The sequence below is a fragment of the Nomascus leucogenys genome, chromosome 3 (assembly GCF_006542625.1).
Source record: "Nomascus leucogenys isolate Asia chromosome 3, Asia_NLE_v1, whole genome shotgun sequence".
Taxonomy (NCBI): Eukaryota; Metazoa; Chordata; class Mammalia; order Primates; family Hylobatidae; genus Nomascus; species Nomascus leucogenys.
Genome location: NC_044383.1, coordinates 91,197,540 through 91,217,613, shown reverse-complemented (window position 1 = coordinate 91,217,613; position 20,074 = coordinate 91,197,540). Strand labels below are relative to the sequence as shown.

The 20,074-nt window shown below is 35.1% G+C and overlaps 1 protein-coding gene across 5 annotated transcripts in view; it reads left to right on the top strand.

The window, feature by feature from the left end:
• The window catches only part of HACE1 (HECT domain and ankyrin repeat containing E3 ubiquitin protein ligase 1), a 133,659-nt gene that overhangs the window by 65,781 nt on the left and 47,804 nt on the right, over positions 1-20,074 (top strand). For all 5 annotated transcript variants that reach the window (XM_030809516.1, XM_030809514.1, XM_030809515.1 and 2 more), the window contains 7 exons: positions 3,437-3,533; positions 3,706-3,807; positions 4,775-4,881; positions 10,998-11,148; positions 17,350-17,684; positions 18,189-18,257; positions 18,502-18,589. In XM_030809516.1, the coding sequence (XP_030665376.1) occupies positions 3,437-3,533; positions 3,706-3,807; positions 4,775-4,881; positions 10,998-11,148; positions 17,350-17,684; positions 18,189-18,257; positions 18,502-18,589 (949 nt within the window). The remainder of the gene's footprint in view (positions 1-3,436; positions 3,534-3,705; positions 3,808-4,774; positions 4,882-10,997; positions 11,149-17,349; positions 17,685-18,188; positions 18,258-18,501; positions 18,590-20,074) is intronic.

Below are 20,074 nucleotides of genomic sequence, written 5' to 3'. Positions count from 1 at the left end.
GCCCCTACTAGGAGGTGTCTCCCAGTTAGGCTACACAGGGGTCAGGGACCCACTTGAGGAGGCAGTCTGTCCGTTCTCAGAGCTCAAAGGCTGTGCTGGGAGAACCACTGCTCTCTTCTGAGCTGTCAGACAGGGACATTTAAGTCTGCAGAAGTTGTCTGCTGCCTTTTTTTCAGCTATGCCCTGCCCACAGAAGTGGAGTCTATGGAGGCAGTAGGCCTTGCTGAGTTGCGGTGGGTTCCACCTAGTTCGAGCTTCCCGGTCGCTTTGTTTACCTACTCAAGCCCCAGTAATGGCAGACGCTCCTACCCCCACCAGGCTGCATGCAGCCTGGCAGAATGATCTCAGACTGCTGCACTAGCAGTGAGCAAGGCTCTGTGGGCACGGGACCTGCCGAGCCAGGCACGGGATGGAATCTCCTGGTGTGTTGTTTACTAAGACCTTGGGAAAAGCGCAGTATTTTGGCAGGAGTGTCCCGTTTTTCCAGGTAGTCTGTCACGGCTTCCCTTGGCTAGGAAGGGAAATCCCCTGACCCGCTGAGCTTCCCAAGTGAGGCGACGCCCCACCCTACTTCGGCTCACCCTCCATGGGCTGCACCTACTGTCCAACCAGTCCCAATGAGATCGACCAGGTACCTCCTTTGGAAATGCAGAAATCACCCGTCTTCTGTGTTGATCATGGTAGGAGCTGCAGACTGGAGCTGTTCATATTCGGCCATCTTGGAATGGGAGTCTTGAGACTAAATTGTTTACTTTTAAAGGTCATAAAACATAAAGGGCAATCTCTGTTTATCTTGCTAGAGCAGCATGATATCATTGAAGGATTTTGGAGTCAGACTGATGCAGATTCAAATTCTGGTCTGCCATGTAACTCCTCATCATGAGCAACTCCATTATACTCTAGAGCTATGGTTTTCTCATCTGAAAAATTGGGTGAATACTGTTAAAATAAAAATTTTAGAAAAAATAAATTTAAAGTTTATTTAAATGAAAAACGATTCATGAATCAGGCAGCACTCAGAATCAGAAGCGGGGGAGAGAGCTCTTCCCAGCAATTTGTAAGTAATGAGCTTTTGTAGGCTGAATATGGAAGCAAAGTAGAGAAATCACCTGACTGGCTACCCTTATGTGTGTATTTGCCTAATTTGGTCATGGTGTGAAGAATTGGCTGTCTGATTCGTTGTAACTGCTCTTTGTTGCAAAATATATACTCCCAAGTTACGTTGAAGTTTGTTACAGAGGAACTCAAAAGTATAGTGACAGTCTCAGGCTAGTGGCCTCCTGTTTGCTTAATTTAACAATGCTTATAACAGTGTCAGCATTAAGTCAGACTTTGGACAGAGGATTCAGCATAATGCTTGTTACCTAGTATATCCGAAATAAATTGTGTTTCAGGTCTCTTGTTATTTTCTATAGTGCAGCGTTGTCTTTAATACTTATTTGTCAAATGAATGGTGTCTGAAGTTAAAGCCTATAATACAATTCATTGAATGTATTGAGTACATGTTATAAGACAACTGCCATGGTTGGTGCTATGGAACAAGCCTACTGTCAAGAAGTTTACAATTTAATTGGAAAAAATTGGACACATGGATATTAAAGAACTGTAAAAGAGATATCATTAAAATTGAACTCAGCAGTTTTATAAGATGGATTCCTCAGAACCTTGGCTACTAGCAAAAGTATCACTATATCCCTAAATAAATTAAGCTCAAGTTAGTTGCTTTTCACTTGGCCTCTATTTTTAGGCATGTTAAAGAATGGAACAGTGTAAATGAAACATTAACCACTGTTAGCTATTGTTTATAACATCTTGACCAACACTTTGAGCTTAATGACAAGTGATGCTTGATGAGGACTTCTTGCTTGATGCCAGTAAAGCTGATCATTGTTGCTTTCAAAGAGATTGCTAATTTACTTTTCTGATTTTTCTAGAATAAATTAGATATTATTCTTAAGTTATGGCTTATTGGTATTAAGGAAGATAATCAGTATAATAATAAAGTATCAAGAGAGTGATAGACCTATAATAACTCTTGCAGGGTTTTCTGGCACTAGATTCGTAGTAGGATACTATTAAGTTTTTTTTTTTTTAAAACTTTAATTCCAATTGGTTTTAAATTATTCTTCATACAGTGCCATTTTGTGAAAGAGAATGAATAGTGTTTTGTTTTTTAAGTTTCTGAGAAATCTGTGTAATGTTTTTCTTTGTGAAATGACATGCCTCTTTAGGTAATGTAGTTGTGGAAAGGGTATTGGTCTAGAAGCCCAGCTGCCTGAGTTCTAGTTTCCCCTGTGCTTTGATTACTTGCTTTTCTCATCTACAGAGTTCTTTTTGGATTCATGCTCTTCCAAACTGTGCAACTTATTTGGGCATTTCTTTCTTTTCTTTTTGTGTTTTTTTTTTTGAGACAGGGTTTCGCTCCCAGGCTGGAGTGCAGTGGGGCATTCTTGGCTCACTGCAACTTCTGCCTCCCGGGTTCAAGTGATTCTCCTGCCTTAGCCTCCCAAGTAGCTGGGATTACAGGCGCCTGCTACCACGCCCAGCTAATTTTGTATTTTTAATAGAGACAGGATTTCACCATGTTGGCCAGGCTGGTCTGGAACTCCTGACCTCAGGTGATCCACCTACCCCGGCCTTCCAAAGTGCTGGGATTACAGGTTTGAGCCACCATGCCTGGCCTTGGGCATTTCTTAAGAATCAGCCATTAACATTAATTTCCCTGGAGTGATAGTTACACAATTCTACTTCTACAAGAAAGAGAGCAATCAGGGAATGAGGCATATGGATAGGAGAGTTCATTCTAGGGCAGAATGAATACCTATCTGCAGAAGCCAAACTGAGTGGGTTGATAAAATGAAGATAGAAAGCTAGATAGTATTTTTGGCTAATAACCCCGCTTCATGTTCCCTTTTTCCCCAGATTCTCTTACATTGGTTTTACTTTTCTCCTTCCTTCCTTTTAATTTTTTTTTTCAAAGTTTTACAAGTGTGCCATAAAATGTACTCTTGTTTTGACTCTTGAGGTTCTTTTGGATTAAGAAGCCTAGAGACTTAGATGTGTGTGGTAGGAAGAAGGTCAGGCTAAAGTTGCAAATGGTCAAGTTAAGGTGGAGAGAGGGATTAGGAAGTGAATGTAAGAAAAAAATAAAGCAGAAGCCTGAGTAGTAGTTACTTATCCCCAAAATATTATGACTTATTTTAGGAAATGTGACACAAATTCAGTTCTAAAATTTAATAGGTCATGTTCTGGTCTACGTAGTGAAAGCATGCATGGCTTAACATTGAGAAAAGTTTTTGTGATTATGAAGATGTATTTCACATCCTCTTAATTTTTAAAAGTGATACTCTTCCATTGACTCATATTAACTATCCATAATTCATAGAGAAAGACTTTAAAAAGATTGTATTTTTAACTTGTTTCTATTTCCACACAGTCATGGTCAGAGAGATACGGCACAGATCCTACTATTACGAGGAGCCAAATATCTGCCAGATAAAAATGGAGTAACTCCTCTGGATTTATGTGTACAGGTGTGTTTTTCATTTATATTCTGAGCCCCTTATCTTTATAATAGAAACTAGAATGGTAAAAATTATTATTTTTCCAATGAAGGGGTAGGTGCAAAGATTTTTATTGTGTGAAGAATATGAACTTTAAAAGGGACTGTTTTTAAACCTGGATAATTTTAAGTCTTGTTTTTAGGGTGGATATGGAGAGACTTGTGAAGTATTAATTCAGTATCACCCGAGGCTTTTTCAGACTATTATTCAAATGACACAGAATGAAGACCTCCGAGAAAACATGGTAATGTATTTGTGATAGTAGCTTGTAAATGAAGAAGCTTTATTCCTGCTCAGCATATATGACATTTTACAAATGTGCTTAGCTTAGTAATTTTGCTTATTGTCACATATATCTTAATAATTAGCTTATCTGCATTATAGGATAAGTGTGAATTAGATAATAATTAATATAGTTTTTGCTAATATTTGGCCATATAAATCTTCTGCCCTCTAGGTCTTTGGTCTCTCCTTAAGATAACTAGAATAGGCTGGGCGTGGTATCTCACGCCTGTAATTCCAGCACTTTGGTAGGCCGAGGTGGGTGGATTGCTTGAGCCCAGGAGTTTGAGACTAGCTTGGGCAACAAAGACCCAGTCTCTTAAAAAGAAAATTACAAAAATTAGCTAAGTGTAGTGGCATGCATCTGTAGTCTGAGCTGCTTGGGAGGCTGAGCTGGGAGGAGGGATTGAGCCCAGGAGGTTGAGCCTGCAGTGAGCCGAGATCATGTCACTGCCCACTACACTCTAGCCTGGGCGATACAGTGATGCTCTGTCTTTAAAAAAAAAAAAATAGTAATAACAATAATATTCCCATGGCAAGAGGAAAAGACTCTGTGGAGGAATATCATTATGATTGGTAATCACTAGTTTACTCAGCTATGTGTTTGTGATAATTTTAGTCTTAGAAAAATTGCAGAGTTTAAATTTCTCTTTTATTTTAGAGGTTTAGAATTAAATTTCCAAAACTATACTTGGTGATTTTTAAATTCTATCTATATTTACTATTGTTTTGTACTGGGTGATTTTCAACAAAGATTTTATTATGTATCATCATATCTCTATATTAGCTTTTAAACTTATGCAAGACAAAATAACTAAAGGACTTGATTTAGACTAATTGGCTTTAAGATACATAATAGGTACTTAATTGTTTGGTAAGATTTAATGGATTACTATGTAATCACATTTTTTTATTTGTGAAAAATTTAGTTACGGCAAGTTCTGGAGCATTTGTCTCAGCAAAGTGAAAGCCAGTACCTAAAGATTCTAACAAGCCTTGCTGAAGTTGCTACAACAAATGGTCATAAACTGCTTAGGTAAGTGTTTTGCAATAAGAGGAAATCAATAGGTAGCAGTGTCTGTTGGCTTCACCTCCTGAGTAGTTTATTTTGCGGGATGCCTTTTGTCAGTGATAACAATGTTATAAAAATTTGCTGACTTCTGGTTTGTTTTGTTTGAAAGGACCAGGGTAATCAACTATTGCTAAAGAGATTTTAGTCTCTCTAAAGAGACTATAAAGAGACTAAAAATAGAGCATACTTCAGTGAATTTGGGCATATGTGTCTAGAATTTTGTGAAATGATTACTTACCTAGACATATAAGTAAATGTACATGAAGAATTGAGAAAGTTCAGGAATCTTGACCACTAATTAATAAAATTAGGTACAAGCTACTGTTTAACCTTTCAGTGTACTTTCATGACTCCTTATAAAGTTTTTTTCTCTGAACTGTCCCCGTCAGTTAAGTTCTTTATTATTTCTAAAAGATCCTGTGGTTTTATCATCACTAAGTTCGTGGAGTTAATGCCTTTTATTACTTGAATTTATATATAAAGTGTTTTCCTGTAGCTACACTTCTTTCTATGTGGCTGGCTACCCCAATTAGGAATAAGCAGCCACTGAGAAATGATTATTGTCTTATTATTTCTTAGCCTGCAAATTTGACCCCCTTCTAATTTGGATGCTTCCCCCTTCATATTGTTCGTTTTACTAATTACTTCCACTCTTAGTAGATTGACAGGTCCTGATCTTCTCCCATCTCTGTAGTTGCAACTGAAATTTTTTCCACCCAATACCATGCTACTTCTTTAAATCAGCTATATTATTAAATTTATTATTCTAGCCATTTGTTTCAGTCTTCTTTGGGACATTTCATGTATTTCAGAGCAGAATCACGTTCTGTACTGTTTACTTAAAAGGCCCTTTGCTAGGTTCCTTATGCTTCATGATTCCAAGATCACCTTCTTACATTCTTTTAACCATTTAGTCTTTCTTCAGCAATTCTACTCAATATACCATTTGTTCATTTTAAAAATTATTCTATTTCTACCTTTGAGACTACTCATAGACTCTGTCTGTAACAGTCATTGAATTCCAGCTTTCTAATGCTCTTACTAATTCCCAGTAATCCATGTATTTCATGGAACCCTTGTAAGATTCAGATGTACTAATTAAAAACATGGGCTTGGAGTCAGCCAGACTCAGGCTTACATCCAGACATCATCATTTACTGTGTGACCTTAGCAACTAATTTTTTAGAGTTTACCTTCAATATCTACCCATCCATCGAATATATATGCACATATATATACGCGCACACACATATATATGTATGTGTGTGTGTATATGTGTATATATGTGTGTATATGTGTGCGTGTATATATGTATGTATACATATATACGTATGTATGTGTGTGCGTATATATGTGTATATATGTGTGTGTATATGTATGTGTGTATGTATGTGTACATATGTATATATGTGTATATATACACACACACACACACACACATATATATATAATTATTTTTTTTGAGACAGAGTCTCGCTCTGTTGCCCAGGCAGCACAATCTTGGCTCACTGCAACCTCCGCCTCTCAGGTTCAAGCAATTCTCCTGCCTTAGCCTCCCAAGTAGCTGGGATTACAGGCACGCACCACCACGGCCGGCTAATTTTTTGTATTTTTAGTAGAGATGGGGTTTTGCCATGTTGCCTAGGCTGGTCTTGAACTCCTGAGCTCTGGCAATCCACTCATCTCGGCCTCCCAAAGTGCTGGGATTACAGGCGTGAGCCAATGCGCCTAGTCAAATACATATTTTTGAGGGCCTACCATCCATTAGGCCATCTGTGAGGTGATCATGAATAAAACAGACAAGATCTCTATGTTGAAATTACAGTCTAATCAGGATTTTATTGGATTTTATTCTATTTTGTTGGAAACTGGTAATATCTTTGAGTTGTGAGAGTGAAATAAGATAATTCGGTAAAATGCAAAGCAGGGGGTCCAGTATATAGTAGAGGTGATGATGGTTATAATTTTAAGTACCCCATAAAACCATTTAGCCTGTTTTCCTACATTAGAAAACTTGTTTTTTCTCTTAAATATTTGTCATATTGTATATACTTCCACAGTAATTAGAAAGCATTTATGTTTTGATGTATCTATGTTTTTAAGTTTACCTCCATCACTTATTAAGCAGGTACTAAGCTAAGGAACATTCAAATATATTATTTCATTTATACCTTACAGTAACTTTGTAGTTTAGATGTTATCTCCATTTTACGTGTAAAAAAATTGAAGTTAAATGATTTGCCAAGCTAATAAATAAACCTGGATTTATATCCTCAGTAGTAAATAGCAGATTCTAGGTTCTAATCTAGCTTCTAAAAATGACAGGGGTGGTTAGTGGGACAGGAGAAACAGGGTAGGGAAAAGGAACCCATGACCAAAACAATAGCAGTTTTTAAAAAATTACTCTGCTAAACTGTGCTCTCTCACCACTTACAGTGCTACCTTCCAAATGCTTTATAGAATCTTATTTTTATGGCCATTTTTGGCCTGTAAATATCTCATTGTTGGGATTGGTAGTGAGTATTGGTTATTAGTTAGAATTTATTGTACTGTTAAAAGGGTAATTCTTAAGATGATTTCAAATACAAATTGTTTCCCCCTGCTGATTAATGGTATTTTTGTAGAGTATTTCATTTGTGTTTATTTGTGAATCATTTTATGTTTCTTAACCCATTATGTGAAGTAATGTTGACCCTTGTTTTAATAGAAATTTTCATTAAGAAAATAACTGATTCAAATATATGTTAATTAGTGACAACTAAGGTATTATCTAGCACACTTTTGGAAAAATTGGTAGCCTATTATCTAACTGATTTCAGGAATATTTGCTAAAGATAATAAACATTTACCGAGGCGTTTGCACATAATGTTATGTTTATATTGAAATGAAATTTTATTGTCCTTTCTGTATATTTATGATTGAAAGTAAAGGTAGTTAACAATGTGGAAATGAATAGAGAAATCATAGCCATATGCTAAGTAAGACACTGAATAAGAATATACCCATATAAACCAAAGGCGAGGATTTTACAATGATAGGGGTTTGAGTTAGGAAATTAATTTTTTTTTTTTTTTTTGTGATGGAGTCTCACTCTGTCGCCCAGGCTGGAGTGCAGTAGCGCGATCTCGGCTTACTGTGAGCTCCGCCTCCCGGGTTCACGCCATTCTCCTGCCTCAGCCTCCCAAGTAGCTGGGACTACATGAGCCCGCCACCACGCCCGGCTAATTTTTTGTATTTTTAGTAGAGACAGGGTTTCACTGTGTTAGCCAGGATGGTCTCGATCTCCTGATCTTGTAATCCGCCTGCCTTGGCCTCCCAAAGTGCTGGAATTACAGGCATGAGCCACCTCGCCTGGCTGGAAATTAATTTTTAAACTTTTATTTCAAGGCATGGTAGCTTTGGAACAAATGACCATTTTATGATCAACTGGAGAAGGGTATATGAAGTTTAGAGATACTTCACTGGTGGGAAAGTGAGAAAATGATATTTTTTACACCAGTGATTCATCTTGGAAGAAGTTTCAATTGAGTGAAGTAATACAAAATTGTTTGACTATTTGTAATTAATAATAACCAGATTCCATGGTTTAAGAAAATACCTCTTACCTTAAAGTAAGATACCCCATGATGTATTCCCTAAGATACTTAAAACAAATATTTGCATATGTGGTAATTTTGCGGAAGAAAATCAAATTCACATCTCTCTCATAGAATTTAGAGTCATTGTAGTTAACTTTTCCAAGAGCTGGAACACAGTGAAAGAAGGAGATGGTTACAACCAAACTACATTTCTATTTTTTTAGTGTCAACAATCTTATGATATACAATTAGAATCACTATTTCATAAAGACAAATATGTAAAAATCAGTGCAAACTAAATCACTCTATACACATTTGATTCAAAATTACTGAGCAAAAAAGGCTGTGCTAATGTGCTCTAGCTGTATTGACAGCAATAACTATTGATGTTTTACGAACACTCGTAGCTGAAAGTTAATTTTTATTGACTTTTAAAACAATTTAATGAGTCTTACAATGAGAAAATAACATGACTATTAAAGTGAAAATGTCAAGAAATTTTGGTTCATGTCACCAGGGTTGAAAATGCCCTCTAATTTGGACTTATCAAACAAATACTTGAAAGTCGACGTTTGTCATTACCATCTTACTAATACTATTTTTTTTTAAATATTGAAGAAAACCTACAAATATCATAAAGGAAGATTTCAATGAACTGGGTAAAATATATATAAGGGAAGAGAGAGTAAGCTTTTGATAATTAAATTTATACAATTGTGGCTTACTGCCACGGTTACTATTTGAGACCGTCACTATGACAGTTACTACTTGAAACTGTCATTATGAGACTGAACAAAGTAGGATGAACACAGAAATGAAAACTTAAGACAAAAGAAACTATATATATATATATATATATTTTTTTTTTTTTTTTTTGAGAGGAGTCTTACTCGGTCACCCAGGCTGGAGTGCAGTGGTGCAGTCTCAGCTCACTGCAAGCTCCGCCTCCTGGGATCACGCTATTCTCCTGCCTCAGCCTCCTGAGTAGCTGGGCCTACAGGTGCCCACCACCCAGCCCGGCTAATTTTTTGTACTTTTAGTAGAGATGGGGTTTCACCGTGTTAGCCAGGATGGTCTCAATCTGCTGACCTCGTGATCTGCCTGCCTCAGCCTCCCAAAGTGCTGGGATTACGGGCTTGAGCCACCACGCCGGGCCAAAAGCAACTGTTTTACAGGAAGGGGCCAGGGGAAGAAGAGAGCTCCGTGCTTCTAGTGAGCAAAGGCAGCAACAACCTTGAGCTTCTACAGCCCTTGGTATTTATTGGGTAGAAAGAGCAGGGAAGAGGAGCAAATGATTGGTCAGCTGCTTGATTGATCACAGGTTCATATTGTTGCTAACAGGCTTCAGATGTACCCAATCACAAGAAATACTTATGCCTGGGTCGTGACTGCCCTCGGCATTCCTTCTGGGTGGCAGACGCAGTTTGTCAGTTTGCCAACATCCTGCATTAATGAGAACAGTTTGCTGTTTACTCATATGGCCTCCAGTGGTATACTGAGTTGATCACAACCTTCACCCTTTCGGCCTCCAACATACAAAGATAAATCCTGCTGTTTTGCGCAGAAGTTCATGCAACTCTTTGCTTTGCTCCAACATTTGTGATATAAGATAACTGATGTTAGAGATTTCAAAATAAAACCACCATCAACCAACAAAAATATTGTGTTTAAAGATATATTATTAGATTCAATACAAATTTAGCCTAACTCGTACAGTTTTTCTGTGGAAAGGTAATGATTGGTATTCATGATGTTGACCAATACCAAGGTACTGTGGGATTCTGAAGGGCTTTCTGATCAGTAAAAGTGAGTTTATGTTAATTTAATATGATTTAGTGTTAATTGAATTTTAGTCTTGTCTTTTTTTCATGGTAGGCAAATATTTCCTATATTTGTTTATAGTCATAAGGCAGCCCATTATGTAGAGAACAAATCTAATGCAGATAGCAACTTTAAAATTTTTCAATTTGTGAATGTTCTATATGTGAATAATTGGTTATTATTCTGGGGTGGGAAGGGGATATGGGATTACGGATATTGTGGCAGAGAGTTCAGTTTAGCTTCTTCGTTAAAACAGTTGTGGGTTGGCCAAAGAATATGATGATTTATACCATTGCTTCTCTGTGAAATACAATCAGACTTCTAAAGTATAAATTTAATTTACAAATATACTTCTGAAAGTAAAAGTTTAGGGGTTGCTTTGAAGTTGTTGCCACAAGAAACCAACTATTCTAAAGGAGTGATTTTCTTCATGTTTTATGCTTTGATCATTGGTTATATTCTGGGTGCCTAAGAAATAGTAATTCATTTATATGCAAGTTAAATAATGTAACTTCCTGTTAAACTGTTCTATCTGCTATCATGATAGGAAAGGAATTTTACTCCAGTTACATTATAATATGAAACAGATGGTCAGTGGGATGAAAATGTTTTAAAATAAGTATTTTAAGATGTAATTTGTTTTACTCCATCTAATCTCATATTTTAATTTTTATTTTCAGCCTCTCTAGCAATTATGATGCTCAAATGAAGAGCCTTTTAAGGATTGTGAGAATGTTTTGTCACGTCTTTCGAATTGGTCCATCCTCCCCCAGTAATGGAATTGATATGGGCTACAATGGGAATAAAACTCCAAGAAGCCAGGTGTTCAAGGTGAGAAAAGTATATGGCATTGTTAGGAAGATAGACATAAAAGAGATGAATTTGACAAAGCATGCATTCATTAATCAGAAAGCTCATGAACAGGTTGTAAGTTTGGTTTATACCCATATCACTTAAAATTAGGGACACCTTTCTCCTCTCAACTCTGTCTAATCAATAGCAAGTTGGTGAGCTTTCTGTATTTTTCTTACAAATAAAATTTTTTATTCCATTGGTGTTTTATTCTAAGGGTAGAGATATTTAGTGTTTAAAATTAATTTTATTAAGTTATAGGTTTTTAATGTAATATGCAGCCATGCATATTACATGCTGGTAAAAGCCAGCATGCTTTTGAAAGAAATGTATTTCTTATTAGTAAGGAAATAAAATGCACAGTTTTTATTTAGATTTTAATATGATATGTGTGTTAGGTGTGTGTCTGTATGTGTTTTCAAAGTAAGGTACTTTCATTTACTGGGTTTACTAACAGTTAATTCCTGAGATAACTGCAAGGAAGAGTTGTTGAGATATTTTCTTAAAATATTTTATATTGCTTCAGCTGCCTTTCTAAGCACATATGGATGAAGTCCTTGGAAGATTCATGTAAAAACCAAGGGAGTGTTGCTACTCATGTTAAATTATAATTTTATGAAGTAAACAAAATGAATATGACTATCATTGCTGTTGTTACTGTTTTTTTTGGGTGGCATTTTAAAGTAACAGATTTTAGAAAAATGTGTAATTTAATAACTTTGTGTTTTTTATTTATTCATGTATTTATTTTTTGAAATGGAGCCTCCCTCTGTTGCCTAGGCTGGAGTGCAGTGGCACAATCATGGTTGACTGCAGCCTCGACCTCCCTGGGCTCAGGTGATGCTCCCACCTCAACCTCCCCAGTAGCTGGGACTAGAGGTGCATGCCACCATACCTGGCTAATTTTTGTATTTTTTGGTAGAGATGGGGTTTTGCCATGTTGCCCAGGCTAGTCTCGAACTCCTGGGCTCAAGCAGTCTGTCTGCCTCTGCCTCCCAAAGTGCTGGGATTACAGGCGTGAGCCACCGCACCCAGCCAACTTACATTTCTTTAAACAATCGTTTGAGTATAAAATATAGGTTATTTATCCAAAAAGTGATATAAATGCTTTTATGTGCCACTTCCTTGAAAACTAGTTAGGATTGACAGCTTTGCTGTCTGTAAAATTCAAAGCTGAACTAGTGTTCTATAGTAAGTGATTCTTTTCTTACATGGAAAATTTTTGCAAAAAGGTAAAAATAAAGTTTGCAAGAACTTTGACACTAGTAGATTAATACTTAGAATAGATATGGTAGTCTTTTAGAAAGGTTATGTATAAATGTCCATCTGTTTTACTCTCTTTAAAAAAATCAGTCTAGGAAGGAAAGTTTTTAGCCATATATGTATGTGTGTGTGTGCACGTTGAGTGTGTATTTTTGTTTTCTTTTTTTTTTCTTATTGTGCCACCTCCTGGAAGAATGAAATTATGCATTCTTGTAATTCCTGTGGCTTTTCATGTACCACTTCCTCGAGCTCTAGTTAGGAGTGACGACTTACTGTCTTTGTAAAATTTTGATGTACATTATTGACCTGCTCTTTTTGTCAGGGCTGTTTTAAGCAAGCTTTACTGCTTCAAGCATTCATATCACACAAAGTTGTTTTTAATGTGTTCTGGCGTGGCTCACTTTGTTAGTGATGGAATCTACCCATGATTTGACTTTGACTCATACTTTCTACTCATCTGTAATGATGAATATAAAATCAAATCAGGTATAGATGTGGTCAATATTATTCAAATTGAGTTAGATTATATTTAATTTTGTCTGATTTCTTTGGTTAAAATTTCAATCTGCTACCTATTAGCTAACATCAGAAAATATGTGTTAAATAGCTTCTCTATAGGTGATTTAAATGATTGAAATATTGATTTAAATGTTAGTTTTCTATCTACACAGTCAATACAGACATAATAGAGTAGAAAAGGATATCTCTGTTTTTCCTTTTTAGCTTATGTTTAAAAAATAGAACCCAGACTTTATGTTTTGTCATGTATCCATGATATATATAATATATAAATACTTTCTTATTTCAAGAATTTTGTTAGTATCTTTGTTTCATTTTTTTAAGGTACTACTTTCTACAGCATTGACAACTACTATTTCTTGTCATCACTCATTTTCTCTTAAATTTTGAACTTCCATTTTGGTAAAACACTAATTGTAAAACTCAGCTAGTTTTTAAACACATTAATAAATATTAACTGTTAAAGAATTTATTAGTCTCTTTTAAAACATCCAGTTTTATGAATGAAACGTGGAATCTTTGGGGATTGGCAAAATGATCTGCCCTTCAATTTACAAGGATAAAAATAGAAACTGTACATGGTCATCCATGTGAATCAGATCTCCTGTTCATTGTGGGATGATTTCAAGTTGTAAAAATCTTTGCTAGTTACTGAGTTGCTGTGATGTTAGACTGGAAATACCATTTTAATTCTTACCACATTTTGTCTGAGGTAGCAATTGATCCCTAATTTCCATTTCATTAACAAGGTACTTTAATGCTACTTTATTGTTCAAATTAACTAATGGGTTTTCCATTAAGAATGAGTGGGTTTATAGGCCATGTGTTTTTAGTAGGTGAAATTGTTCAACATCCTGTTATTAGTTTTCTGATTTATTTTAGAAGTTCTTTAAGTTAGTCTTAACACATAGCCATTCTTAAAGCATTAAGAGATGTTTATCTAGTGCCTTGGGAACTTTGGAGCATTTGAAGGAGAAGATCATTTTTATTTTTGAAGCACAGTGAACATGGGGAAGACAATTTAGGCTTCCTGAGTCTTGCTGTGTTCTTTTTTTGTGAATAGTAAGCTGTGACTATTAATGGTTTCATAGACTTACAATTTGGAAATTTTGGTAACCAAGAAAGATTGTGAAACTTGTAACTTCAAGATCTTATCTTGTGGGTTGTGGCATTTGACATTATTAGGTTAAGAATAGTCAGACTAACAGGATATCAAGGTACTATGAATGAACATTAAGTTAATAATACTTTTCTGCCAAATTCATTCCTCATTTCAGCACTTCTTGAAATTTTAAAAAATCGTTCAGTAAGCTTGAGATTTTATATTTTGAAATATGACTTAAAATGCTTATAAATCATGTATGATTGTCATATCATTGTTACTATATGTAGAATATAATTCTTCGGTAAGGATCGCTCAATAATGAATGAAGCAGTATTTTCATGGTACCAAGAAAACTGCTAATATTTTCAGTAGTAATTAACTCATTGTTCAGTAACAATTGGTATTTATGGTGTTTCTTATTTAATGTATTTTATTATTTATGAATATAGAAAGTATCATAGATACAGTATGCAATGGTTTATTTTTAATTTTAAAATTTATTTGAATCCTTTTTGTTTGTGGCTGCTACCCTAGTTAGAAATTAAAGTTATTTTCATAGTATTCTTTTTTGTGATTGAAGAATGAATTTTCTGAATAGATCTTCAAAGAGAAAACTTACTAGGTAAACTCACCTCAAGGTTGGGATTTAGTTTTAGTGTATGTATGATTGAAGAAATAAAAGGTAAGAGAAGAGAGAAAAGTGAAGAAAGGTCCAATGTGGCTTATAACTTATTTTTTTTCTCATTCTTCTAATTATTTGCTGTGTTCCTTTATTAAAAACTCTGGCTTTTCGATATTTTTGTTGTCATTTTTACACATATCCATTTTTTTCTTTGGTGTTATTTCAGCTCCACTGAAAATTTGTCTTTCATTTTTTACACATTGTCAGTATTTGAAAATAGGATTGCTGTTGGTTTAGACTCAGTGCTCATCTGCATGATCAGCCTGTGTCATTTCTTGCCTTAGGCCTTACCTCCTTTCAGTGTGTTGATTTTCTAGGTTTTATCTTTTCTCATTTAGAGGCCAATTATTCTTTTTTCATTTTGTTTCAAGCAGTTTTATATCACCACCTGTTCTTTCCATTTCAGAAGTTCATTTTCTGATATAAAGCTAAATAGTTTTGCTGACATAAGTTCTTTTCATCTTCTACAGCAGGTTCAGTGTTTTGCTCATAAAGAGAAACTATAGTTTCAACTTGGATCATGATTAGAATTTTCAGTGAAGGTATCTGTCAGTATTTATGGCAGCTGGGTGCTTCTTGCCCTTCTTTAAGCAGTTCAGGGACTCCAAATCTGTCAACCGTTGTGAGTATGGAAGAGCCCTCATTATGGGTGAGAGGGATACTTACTTTAACTTCAAAGGAGGGTATAATTTCTCTTAAAAAAGGAAACATTGTACTTACTGGCCTACCTAGTGCATAGTACTGGTTGAGTGAGTGAACTAGGTTTTTGTTGATTGTAGTAGTGGTGGTTTTGTTGGTTTTGTTGTGTATTTTTCTGCTTTTTGGTTGAACATGTAAGTGAAGGCCTGAGGTGATTTAATTATTTGCAAATTCAGTAAGTAAAATATTTTCAAAAGAGAATGTTACAGAAATCTGAAGAAAGGCTGAAAATGGCAGTGAAGGTATTTGTTAGATAATAATTGGGAAGAATTTCCTGGCAGAATAGGTTATTCAAACATTTTCTAAGGTTCCAAATATGGTTGTATAATCTCCTTCCATAGCAGTCTTTAAAAGAAAGATTATTTCTTTCCTTGAAATATTTTAAAGGTGAGTCTTTCTGTAGCACATGGTCTAGTTTGTAGCATTCTGTAATCATGTCAGATTCAAAAAGTGAGATTAACTTTTATATTTATTTGCAGAAGGATAGCTAATCATCCTCAATAAGAATATTTAAAATAGTGTAGGATGAAGGGATTGTTTAACCACTGTATCACTTATAAACTATTAATCTTTATTTGGGATTAAAAATATCCTAGCAGGTTTTTTTTTTTTTTTTTGGAGACAGTATTTCACTCTTTCACCCAGGCTTGAGTACAGTGACATGATCACAGCTCACTGTAGCCTTGACTTCCAAGACTCAAGCAATCCTCCCACTTCAACCTCCTCAGTAACTGGGACTACAAGTGCATGCCCCTGTAACCAGCTAGAATAATAATAGGAAATAGTTTATTCTCTCCTCATCTTTTTTTTTTTTAATAGAAAGCTGTTAATCTTTACTTGGAATTAAGAATTTGCTACTCAGTATTTTTTTTTTTTTTTTTTTTGAGATGGAGTCTCGCCCTGTCACCCAGGCTGGAATGCAGTGGTGTGATCTCAGCTCACTGCAACCTCTGCCTCCTGGGTTCAAGTGATCCTCCTGCCTCAGCCTCCCGAGTAGCTGGAATTATAGGTGTGTGCCACCATGTCTGGCTAATTTTTTGTATTTTTAGTAGAGATGGGATTTCACCATGTTAGCCAGGCAGATCTCGAATTCCTGACCTCAAGTGATCTGCCCACCTCAGCCTCCCAAAGTGCTGGGATTACAGGTGTGAGCCACCATTCCCGGCCTGCTAGTCAGTATTTTAATAGAAGTTTGGTAATTGTATTTCTTGTTTTAAAAAAACACTAATTATTAGAAATGGATTGTCTCTGTAAGTATATGTATATACATAAATAAGCCACATTTTATAATTTCTTGTCAAAAATTATCCAAATTCTAGGAATTATATGTAATGAAAGGAGCACAGTAAAAAAGCTGTTCATTAGGTTCTTTAGGGATTCTCATTTTTTAATTGAAAAAAGACATTTGTTTAATTGAAAGCTGTTGACATTGATCATATTAATACAGAAAATGATAAGAGTGATTATATATACTTAGGGATTCTCATTTTTTAATTGAAAAAATCTTATTTGTTTAATTGAAAGTGGTTGACATTGATCATATTAATACAGTAAATGTTAGCAGTGATTATATATAATAGTAATGTGTGCTTTTAAAACTAAACATTTGAAAATTAAAAGAAGAAAGATTGCTTGTGAATTTTTTGTTAGATTTAGTTTTTCCTTTTTATTCCAAGGAATACATACATACAAATTAAATTATTGCCATAAATGAAGAAATTGTCATTTATGTAGCATTTGCATAATTTTGTTACTTACCTTTAGGCATTACTATCACATTAACTTGGGAAGATAGAAATGATTAGAGTAAATTTTCTCTTTTATAATATTTGTCTAGTTGGGTGGTTTTTTTTTTTTTTTAATCCTGTAGTTTAAGAATGATGTTTAAAAAACACTTTTGTTTCTCTCTCAGCCTCTGGAATTGCTTTGGCACTCATTAGATGAATGGCTAGTTTTAATAGCCACAGAATTGATGAAAAACAAAAGAGACTCAACAGAGATCACTTCTATTTTACTGAAACAAAAAGGCCAAGATCAAGATGCTGCTTCCATTTCTCCATTTGAACCTCCAGGACCTGGGAGCTATGAAAATCTGTCCACTGGCACAAGGGAATCTAAACCAGATGCTCTTGCAGGGAGACAGGAAGCCAGTGCAGATTGTCAGGATGTTATTTCTATGACAGCTAACCGGCTAAGTGCTGTCATTCAAGCTTTTTACATGTGCTGTTCTTGTCAGATGCCTCCAGGGTAAGAAAGTTTTGGCTTATTTTTTTTTTCTCTGATATATGATGAAAAGCAGTGATCTTTTTGTAATTTCAAAAACAGCAAATAATAATTTGTTGATTTAAAGTTTTATTTTCTCCTTGTTTTAAGATACTCATACTAATCTAGATCTAGTAGGGAATATTTAAATTTTAAATAAGCAATATATATTATTACTTTGTAGAATGGTGAATGTCACCTTGTATAAGATCTCTTAATTATGTATTTGAAATGTGTAGAGCAGAAATGCGCCCAATTTCAAGATTTTTAAAAAGTCACTTGTTGGTATTGTCTGCTGATGAGAAGTTAGAATCATTTTACAAATTGGCTAGGCATACTTCAGTTTCCTAAACTTACAAAGAAGATCCAAAACCAAATGCTTTTGTTTTGGTTTAGAAGCCAGTCCAGTTCAATATATATTTATCCAGTTTGCTATATTATATCACAGTCTTTTGCCTGTGTATTCTGATTGATATTTACCCCCCACAGAATGACTTCACCTCGTTTCATTGAATTTGTCTGCAAACATGATGAAGTTTTAAAATGCTTTGTTAATAGGTAAGCTTTCTGGGGTTTGTGGACTACCCTGCTAGCCTTTCCTCTCTTTACTTACAGTTTCATCTAAACAGAAAAAATACTATTTCTCATACTATTCAAAATATGCTCAATAACAAATGAAACTTTAATAGATGTGGATGACTATGTGTTTTTCTTCTGTTTCAGTGTCAGTGTGTCTGAATTTGCATTTCACTTAATGCTACTCATTCTTCCTGTCCATTTAAACAAAATATTTTTCTTTTAGAAATCCCAAAATTATATTTGACCACTTTCACTTTCTCCTTGAATGTCCTGAGTTGATGTCAAGATTCATGCATATCATAAAAGCACAGGTAGAAATTTTTCTTCATTTTTTTATTCTATCTAATGAAATTAATTTCTAAAATTCTAATATTGTTTAGTGGAATAATTATTACACTTCAGACATTCTGTTGTAAGAGGAATGATTGCATGTTACTTTAATATGAGGAGTAAGTTTTCTTCAAGAAATATGTATTGAGTGCCTACTATGTACAGAGGTCTGTACAAAAGCAACAGAACACATTGCCACATTTCCTGAAAGGAGCTTAACGAAACTCTTTAGTTCTATAAGGCTGATTGTCCTTTTGAAAAGGATTTTAGCCCCCAAATACATTTGGGAAATTACATAACATATGCCCTTTGGAAATTTATAAATCACATTGGCAGCATGTTAAAAGACTTTGAGAAGCCCTTTAGTAAAAATAGTGATTTAGCTTTGTTAATCCTCCAAACTTATTTGACCTGACCACCTTTCCCCTACCAGATGTGTACCTGTTCATTCCATATATCTCATGTTACGTGAAGCTAGCTGGAGGAAAGCTTGTTTTGCTCCTTACCAGCTATGTGAACTTTGGGCACATTTCCTAACATCCTTGAGCCCTTGGTTTCTTCATCTACAAAATGGAGATAATGACAGCAGCCTCATAGAACTATTGTCCAGAATAAATTGTCAAGAATGACTGTGATATATGCTCAATAAATGGTAGTTGTTTTGGAGACAGAAAACCTACTTCCTTTCTGTAAGAGGATTCCAATTCACTCTGGCTGGGGAGATAATAAACATATGTATAAAATAGTAACTACAATGTAACCTGGATCTTTAGGAGTTTAAGGGAGGAAGTTAGAAGTTTAGGAAGAGCTGGCTCTGGCGTCTGTAGTCAGGGGAAATTTCAGAGGAGGCAGATTTTAAGTTACCTTGAGAAAGCTTGAAAAAATATGCAACATTTTGATGGGAGTTAACAAGGAGGGAGAACTTTCTAGCCAGCATGTGGGCTGGAGCATGTAGACCGAAAAGTATGTAAAACTGCAGTATTGCAGCAGAAATTTTGTGTAGATAGGAGCAAGATAGAGTTCTGGAAAGGTAGATTGAGGTCATCCAATGATGAGCCTTGATTTCCAGATTGAAGAATTTTCTTTGTTGCTAGGCTGTTAGGAGCCACTGATACCCTTGCTTTAGGAGAATGGCATAATTCTGGCAAAGTTTTAGAAAATAATTTGCCAGATATGTAGGACAGACTGTAGGCAATGGTTTGGTTAGTAGTCATAATAAATATTATAAGTGGTTTTTAATGTCCTAATAGGGACACTTGTCCTTTCAGAAGTTAAGCTATGAACTAATTTTTATAAAATTATACGTAAGTATATAGTGGGATCTTTTGACATCTGTTTAATAATGATAATGTGAAAGAGAAGGCAGTAATAATGACTTACATTTACTGATTTTAGGTCAGGTGCTATGTATCTGCTTCCATGAATTATTTTATTTTCTTAACCATTGTGTAAGATGGCTACTCTTT